The 8,708-nt window shown below is 51.8% G+C and overlaps 2 protein-coding genes across 2 annotated transcripts in view; one reads left to right on the forward strand and one right to left on the reverse strand.

Annotated features, from left to right (window-relative positions):
- Positions 1-1,293: 1,293 nt before the first annotated feature.
- Positions 1,294-6,251, reverse strand: AURANDRAFT_72585 (hypothetical protein; the record flags this gene model as incomplete). Its single annotated transcript, XM_009042925.1, has 17 exons — positions 1,294-1,610; positions 2,383-2,667; positions 2,896-2,963; positions 3,175-3,267; positions 3,354-3,475; positions 3,706-3,733; positions 3,856-4,021; positions 4,141-4,297; positions 4,405-4,476; positions 4,618-4,738; positions 4,821-4,946; positions 5,003-5,321; positions 5,378-5,415; positions 5,493-5,531; positions 5,670-5,717; positions 5,765-6,009; positions 6,065-6,251. 14 exons carry the CDS (start codon positions 5,520-5,522, stop codon positions 1,430-1,432), a joined length of 1,806 nt encoding a protein of 601 aa, XP_009041173.1.
- A 33-nt stretch (positions 6,252-6,284) lies between these two features.
- Positions 6,285-8,708, forward strand: part of AURANDRAFT_55296 (hypothetical protein) — a gene marked incomplete at both ends in the record, with an annotated part of 4,558 nt that continues 2,134 nt past the window's right edge. Inside the window, 4 exons of the mRNA XM_009042868.1 lie at positions 6,285-6,884; positions 6,937-7,323; positions 7,368-7,719; positions 7,791-8,704. Of these exons, the coding sequence (XP_009041116.1) occupies positions 6,318-6,884; positions 6,937-7,323; positions 7,368-7,719; positions 7,791-8,704 (2,220 nt within the window). The remainder of the gene's footprint in view (positions 6,885-6,936; positions 7,324-7,367; positions 7,720-7,790; positions 8,705-8,708) is intronic.

The following is an 8,708-nucleotide window of genomic DNA, read 5'->3' on the forward strand; positions in this document are numbered from 1 at the left end:
TCTGACCAGTATCTATAGCGAGCACTAATTCCACGTTGAATTTTCTCGATGATAATTGCACTGCGAAGCTCCAGACGTAATCTCACTGCTCTCTTTGCTTTGCGAAGTCGGCTGTAGGCTCGCAGAATGCGTTCAATCATAGAAAGCGCTCGGTCTGCAGTCTCCTCGTGAGTGCGGTGTAGAGCTCGACGGCGCTTGGCTTCTCGGCGCGCTGCATTTTGAAGCCGAGCAGCTGCTCTATGTCTCACTTGAAGCGAGAGTAGATTGTACCACGCTAGCTGACCGAATTTTCGCTCAAAGAAACCGCGCCAGCACTTCTGTAGAACTACCGCTGCCGTGAAGCAGTGAGTTTCTCCCTCTCGGTTGTGTTGCTCATCACTGCGTCCCATCAGACGATCTATGACGCGCCCAGCTTCTCGGCAACGATTTATGAAGCCATTGCCGAGGCAGTAGCAAGTTTTGCGTTTGTTCAGGACCTGGTAATCTTTTTAGGAAAGTATCCGCGCTTGCTGCAATAGACGTTTTTAGATTTTTAGCTGGACCGCCCAAATATGGTCGCGCGGCTTGGGCAAAGAAAGTTAGACCCACCCTTAGCATTCTTTGGCCGCCAGCCGACTTACTGGGGCAAACGAGCCTATATTGAATTTCGTCGATCCGTTTCCAAGATGCAAGATCAACCTGGCGACTGTCGGCAGGAGCGCGCTGAGCGCGTCTGATGCGTTTTCGCTAGTACTACCCGTAGCACCGCGAAAATGCGGAGATGCGGGTGTGCACCGCTAAGTCGAACCTCGGGAATCACATAGACGACACACCTGCGAAAACGAGACATCCTGGGGATTGCGTAGCGGCTCAAACGAGTGGTTTTAGGAACTGCAGTCGGCGACGTCGTCGCCCCCCGACCCGATTTTGATCCCATTCGAGCACACGGAGCATCAGGGATCGTTCGTCATCGAGGCAGCAATGCTGAATGCTTCATTTCGAGCGCCAGTCCGCTGCATCGGCTGCGCGGCGTTCGGGCGTTTCGAAGCGGAACGTCGTCCGTCTCCCTGCGGCGCCGCCAGCCGGCTGAGGATTCGGCCGACGCTGCTGACGACGGCTCCGACGGCGAGCTCGAAGACGGCGCCGACGACCCATGACTCCCTGGTGCCCGCCAGGCCGCAGCTACCGACGAGTGTGGGTGTGGAGGCCGACCCCGAGTAAAATCCCGCATGGGGGTCGGGTTTGTAAAATTCGACTGGGTCCGGCGGGGGCGTACTTGGGGAGGCGTCGGGCGACCCCCCCGAGGTCCCCAGGGAGCTCCTAGCACTTATTTTCTGGGTCGGTCGGTTGCTGGTCGCCGCCGCCGCCGCCGCCACCGCCGCCGCCGCCGCCGCCGTCGTCGTCGTCACGCGCGCGGGGGAGATTCGAACCCAAGTCAGCCGCGGGGCGACTACAGAGGGATGATATGCCCCATGTCAGCTGTCACGGTATATAAACCCAGGGCTGCAAAAATCGAGTGGGACGCGCCCCGCAGTCGCAGTGATCGACAGTCTCGCCGCAGGACGCCGCCAGCAGGACTTTTTGCGCTCCCGTCGCTGTCCGGCGCAGCACGCGCGCTTTCCGTGCACCACCTAGCGCAAAACGGCGCGGTGCCGGCGCATCACATCATCATTATCCGTCGGTCGAAACGATGCAGTTTTGTACGATTTCAATAAAATTTCGATTCCTACTTCAATAAATTAACCCAAACGCGTTTGCTTGACCCCTGGGTCGGCGCAATTAATTCACGGGCCGCGCTGAGCTTACGGAAATTCCGTTTAAGAAACTGTCTTAAAGCGGGTCGAAACTAGGTGCGGAACACGACGATCGCGAGCGCGAGTCCGGAGTCCACGTCGAGCCAGAATAGGCGGAATTGGCAGAATTGGCAGAATAGGCGGAATTGACGAGCTCGAACGATGATCTCCCGGGCCACGGAGGGGGCAGAATGGGCAGAATCGGCAGAATAGGCAGAATTGGCAGAATTCGCAGCAGCGATGACGAGCGCGAGTCCGGAGTCCACGTCGAGCCAGAATAGGCGGAATTGGCAGAATTGGCAGAATAGGCGGAATTGATGGATGATCTCCCGGGCCACGGTGGAGGCAGAATTGGCGGAATTGGCGGAATAGGCGGAATTGACGAAATCGATCGATGATCTCCCGGGCCGCGGAGGAGGCAGAATGGGCGGAATAGGCGGAATAGGCGGAATAGGCGGAATTGATGGATGAACTCTCGGGCCACGGAAGAGACAGAAGAGACGGAATAGACGGAAATGACTGGATCTGGCTGACACGCGCGTGGCAGCCCACGGCTCTGAACGCAGCCCACTGTCCGTCGAGGCGCACGTAACCCTAACCACCCACCCACCCATGCCGTAACCCTTGAGGCGAGACCCTAACCCTCGAGGGGCGGCAGCTTTGAGATCCGCACATCCAGCCTCGATCCAGCTCCGATTCGGCCTCGATCCAGCCCATTCCGCCGATTCCGCCTATTCTACCTGTTCTGCCTATTCTGCCTATTCTGCCTACTCGGTGCCCCAAGTCATGAGAGCTCACATAAATCTCCATGAGCACAAGCGACAGAACAGGCAGAATAGGCGGAATAGGCGGAATAGGCAGAATCGACGAACCCATCGTGGCTGCGCGTGGGTGCCTGGATACAAGACGTCAAGTTGATGTTCAACATTATTTTTATTGAAGTAAAGACGGGACCGAATTCGGCCTCGCCCGGCGACACGAAGCGGGAAGGAAACCGGAATGGAGGCGGGACGAGGCAGGACGAGGCAGGACGAGGCAGAATTCCGGCTCCGAAAATGGAGGCCGAATCGCGGTCCGCGGACGTCAATTCCGTCCGATTCCGCCACCATTCCGCCTTGATTACAGTGTTCCGAGAGGCGGAATCGAAGGCGGAATCGAGGCGGAATCAAGGCAGATTCCGCCTCGACTCACCTGAACGGTTCAGACTCCTAGGGAGCCCTAGGGGGTCCGTTGGCCTGCCGTTGCCAGTGGCCCCCCCGTCAAAGAAGTGGCTAAAACGCGCCCGACCCAACCCCATGTTGAAGTTCAAGCTGAACACGCAGCCCTATGTTAAAGTGACCTGTGGCCACCCACAGCCGCCGCGAGGCAGTGAGTGGGTCGCAAGGCTTCACGAGGAGCGCACACGAGGAGTCAGGAGAATTGATGAAGCAGCTTCTCCGGTGATATTGGCCGCCATAACGGGCCGCAAAAGTGGTTTTATGTTGATCCTTTGCAACTGAAGCGCAAAGTGGGGTTGTTGGGACTAGTAGGTTGGGCCTTTGTGGCGAGCCGACAATTAGGAAGGCAAGGACTGGCAGTCACACGGGTATGTCGCTGTAGTTTGGGTGTCTGCCCAAAGGGAATACAGGCTGGCGGGAAGCTGAGTGAGCGTTTTTGGGCTAAGCCGCGATCAGTTCCGGTCGTGTGCGCATGCAGCGAAGAGCCTGATTGCGAATGGAATCTCATTTGTGAGGACAAACTCTTTTGGCGAATAGGACGATGTCGTGTTTTAACAACCTTGCTGAAAGCCTCATGGCTGGCTGGGGCCAATCCCCTTAAGGGACCCCCCCCGGTGCACATCTCGAGAAGCTTTTCTATACAAGCTTTTATGAAGTTGCGGTTGATGTTGTTGGCTCTGGATTATTTAGTATTTTTGGCGAGTTTGTTTTGACACGTTTTGCTTGTAACTTCTTCACAGCTACCTGTGTGTATTTATTTTGTTGTCGATTTGAAACGAAAGGTATCAGATAAACCCATTCAAAATTAAGTGCCATTCCTATTCAGGTCTTGTGCGCTTCTCTTTCCGCAGGGACGCACAACACACATGAAACACATAGCTCAGGGCGTCAAGATCAGCTTTGTGCATCTCCGCAAACCAGGTGAGGTGGTTCGCCACAACGAGCCTAAGGGCTCGCCAGCAATAGACTTTGTCATGTTTGGGGTGGTATTCTTCTTCAATGCTATTCTCTGGGTCTTCGGCGATCTCGTACCTGAGTCACGTGATTTATTGGTCTCTTCGAAATTTTATGCATGACGACTTGGTTAATCCAACTCAAACGAGGGCCCCGATGTCATAAGTACTAAAATGTAATCGTGCTCAGATCCATACGCTTCAAGAAACGCCTCGATCGAGGGCACAGCGTCTGCTAACCTCGCACAGCAATCCTTCATCGTGCCTTCGTTCTCACGTGCATCTAACTTGGCACCAGCCTTGAGCTTGGTGCGTTTGAAGAGTATAACGGGCACGGGCGGAGAGTATCGCTCACCTGATTAGTAAAGAACGGCGTCGCAAAAACGAATCAAACTGTGGCACCAAACTAAAAAATCTCAGTTTTTGACAAAGAGAAACTCTGAACGAGATTCAAGCACAAACTCTGTAGGGCACGTTTGCGCTTCTCGGCATATTGTTGTTCTTTGGATTGGGACGGCCTCTCATACGGTGCACCTATTAACGCTATGTGAAAATCAGGATGGTATTATAGAATAGCTTTAATAAAGCGCATAGCATTCTCGAAGGTATACTATCGAGTTGTCTTAATGACCAACAACACCGAGTAAATTGTAATTGGTAGACTGTGGAGTGCACATCCTAGTCTCTTCCATGTAGACCAATTCACCTCACGCTCGATGACCTCTTCCAATGACTTGAGGCGCTCTGGCCCATTAGGTGGAGTTGCAATAATAAGCTTCCGCACGCGAAGAAGAACCTAACATCTCCAGCCCCTGATCTCAAGCTCATTAATATGTAGAACGATCCAAATTGGTCATCCGATAAACGCTGACTAACACCGGCAATGCCCAATCTGGCTTACTCAAAAATTCAGCACCAGGCGAGGGCTTGTTGCCAATAGCGGTCTCGCGCCGCAGGTAATCAAAGACGAGATATAGCTGTGTAACAAGCTGCATCCTTAGAACCTGGAGGAAATAGCATCATGGAAGAGTCTTCATGGAGAGGGCACAGCTGAAGTTACGGGGTCTCGAAGTTGGATCCGGAGCAGCCGCGAGTTAGTAAGATATTTAGCACCCATGGTTACGATGCCAAGCTGCATAGTTCCCGAAATGTCAGCGCTTTGTATTGATGACCCGCATGCATTTTTTTTTGCACTTCTAACTCGTTCAGCAAGCCACGTGTCGCGTGCCCTTTTGACGCTGTCCTCTGATGGCGCTGTGTTTTCGAGTGCCGCACAACACGCGTCCATATTTGCCAACAAGGCCCTACGTTCCTCGACACCCCGAAGCGCAAGATTTGGATCACTGAGCCATTTTTGAACAGCCCAAAAAGCGGAGTACCTACGCCGAGATGTTGATGGATCGAAATGTGCTGCACCGGTACGCCGCAAATGAGCGTTGCGTAGTCATGTGCCAGCACGTTCTCGTTCGTTGCCTGGAGAAGGTGGTTCGACATTAAGGACTGTCTTCGATCATCTATAGCTTTAATATTGAGAAGCTCTGGAGGGATACCGTTTCAGTACAGTCCATAGAGAGCGCCATTTCCTCAGCCTGAGCGGTTTCGAAACCGGCTTTGTCCTCGAAAGTAGTTACGTTCTCTAAGTGGACGTCGCCTACAGATCGTGGTATCACTAAAAAATAGCGGCATGCACTCTGGAGAGCAAGTAATGACGTGCCTTTGAGGTTCACTGCACTTTTCTCAGAGATAGGCCAGGCAGCTGCAAGAAACAGGAGCACCTGCACGATTGAAATAAGGACAAAAAGAACGCATCTGCTAGACGTACTCTCCCACATAGTTCTGCGTGACGAGTACGAGACAGCCGACGAAGGAGCGAATTACAAAGTCGCAGCAACACAAATTTCCCTCGCTGGAATAGAGATGCGTGCGTCAGGGCGTCGCAGGAGCGCTCTACCTGGGCCCACCAGAACTCACAACCCGCTACGCTCGAAGCATCCAACGCATCTTCTAGCAGTTTGAAAGGCACACACAGCACCACAACCGAACAGTCTCCAAAACGGGTATATCGATCTACTTCGCACAGTGCGTAAGCTACACACACATCCACTAATTGCGCCGCATACGCCTCGTCGCGCCGCTCCAAAGCCAGTGACAGCAACTCACGCGCTGCTACTTCGACCACATCGCTAGGGTCCGAATCGCCGCATTGTTCCAGCACGGCTGAGCAAACCTGAGATCCACTTGAGGCTGCGGACCTGCCTTGCCGCACGCAAGTATCCAACGCCTCCGTAATACGCTCAAGCGCTGGCATCTTGCGACTCGGCAGGTTATTCCGCTGCGATCTGTGACATGTAGGGCGAAACTAAAGGACTTGAATCATGGAGCGTGACTCGTGCGGGATCACAGTGGATGAGACCGGAGGCCTGTCGGGCTTTTCGCTCCCTGACAACGTTCCGAAGGTACAGTCCGAGTTTTTGACTCTTGAATTCTCCATGCGGTCGGGAACTAACGCAATACGCTATCAAGATCATATTGGCCTCCAGACTGAATTTGCCCCAGAAATCAAGGCAACTGCTGATGTAGAAGCATTGCTGCTGGAAGGCTCGGAACACATCCACATGTTGTACACGTTTCGTAGTATTGGACGTGCAGTACCCATGGTGAATGATCAGGGCCGGCAGAGCAAGAACGAAATAAACTTACAGACATTCTATGCGCTCCAGCCGCAAATTGCCAAGATAAGAAGACTCATGGATTTTCAAGAGAAAGGAGTCGCTATAATCGAGCGATGTATGCGCAGCCTAGTAACTAGGGAAGCACGTGAACGTATTGTTCCTGATGGATATTATGACGCGATAACGAAAGTCGTCGATCTCCTCCAAAAACTAGATAATTTGAAAGATATGAAAGCTAGCCTTACTACTGACTTCTCGCGGTACAATCGTGTCGGGCTCAGTGTGTCTAATCACTTTCCCTATGAATAATTCGAATTTACAGGTGTTGCAAGCGTTGAGGGCCGAGCTGCCAAACGGAGATCAACTGGCGCAAGAGAAGCACAAGTTGCAGCTATTTCTATCAAATTTCCAATATCCTAAAAGTCTGATATTCCACAATCTTCGTGACGCCCTGAAAAAAATTCCTGGCCACGAGGAGATCCTGATAGAAATGCTGCAGCAGAATGTAGATTTCATCGAAAACGAGCGTCACATGATGCCTGATGAAAAGTACAGGCTGATTCGATCTCTCCCACACCTGATGTTGCTCATCGATGGTGATGTAGAGGAGCCCGGCCAATCCAGTGGCGCAGGTGGGAAAGTGATGAATGTCTTCAAAGACAAGCGCATTCGTCTTGCTCCGCTACAAGCCATTTTTAAATCATATCCGGTCGGTCGTTGCGATTGCCCGATCTAAGGTAACCCTGAAAGTAGGTGGTGCCCGAATACGGGGATATGTCCATGACAATGCTTGTCATTCTGAAGCGCGCACCGCATTGGGACTCATCTATGGAGAAGAGCTGGGGTAGTGAGCCCGATCGAAAGGTGGTTTCACGATATTCGTTGCTCACTCATTGGTCAGAAATCAAATCTCACCATGCGGAGTATCTGTCAAAGTTCTCAAAAACAACCATAGAACTCGCAGCCTACGACTTCAAGAAGGCACTAACCGCAACAAAGTATGCAACGTTTATCTCGAAGCTCATAGTGGATGGATTTAAGTTGCTGCAGTCGTGGACATGTAAGGTCCTCGAGGCATACCACTGGAAGCTGACACATCCGTACGGTGAAAAATTGAGAGCCAAGCTCGACGGGCCAGCAGTGTACTGACAAGTTTAGTTTGATCTGACTCAGAAGGGTATTATTTAGGGAAAGCTGGAGCAACGCCGTACGAAGCTGCAGTGAAATTTAATTATTCACCGCGCGAGCTTGGTGTTGTTGTTGATGTGATATCAATGATCAAGAGCTTAAGTGCAATTCTCACAAATGTTGAGTCTGACGTTGCTCCATATGTGCGCTTGCACGTCCACCATGAGGTGCAACAGTTTGTTGCTGGTGAATTGATACCGCCGCTGCACCGCGCACAAAAACGCAAGCGGGCCATTATAGTCCCATTATTGAAGCTTCGTCGCTTGGTGGCTGATTGGCCCGACTCGATGGAGCCAGTAGATGACTACACTCGGTATTCCAGGCAAGACGGACGCGTTGAAGCAGTACACCCCGTGCGTGTGGTGGGGCCTAGCCCGACGCAACTACAGTTAATGCGCACGATGGTTCGCAGTATGTTCGACCAGCGAAATCAACTTAAGGTTGGCATGTTTTCCAAAAGGGATCTCGAGCGAGAGGATCTTCAGCTGATGGAGACTTTCTATAATGAAAGCCTGTGCTTCCAATATATTTTGAATCACGCGGTCACTCTCCGTGCGAATTCAGATCTTGCTGATTTGTGGTATCGCGAGTTTTATCTCGAGCTTTCTGGGCAAATTCAATTTGCAATTGAGCTGTCGTTTCCTTGGATTTTGACAGAACATGTCATTACCAATCAAGCTAAATCCATGCCTCTAGTTGAAAATATTTTGTATACTATGGATGTCTACAATGATGCAGCCCACCGATCCCTCTATGTCCTCAGCCAACGATTTTTATATGATGAAATTGAAGCTGAAGTAAACCTCGTCTTTGACCAGTTGATATTTCTGATATCTGACCATGTATATTCCTATTACAAGGATAATATTGGATCGAGAACCATTGATGGCCCCTATCGGAACGTCG

The sequence above is a fragment of the Aureococcus anophagefferens genome, assembly GCF_000186865.1.
Source record: "Aureococcus anophagefferens unplaced genomic scaffold AURANscaffold_39, whole genome shotgun sequence".
Classification (NCBI taxonomy): Eukaryota; class Pelagophyceae; order Pelagomonadales; family Pelagomonadaceae; genus Aureococcus; species Aureococcus anophagefferens.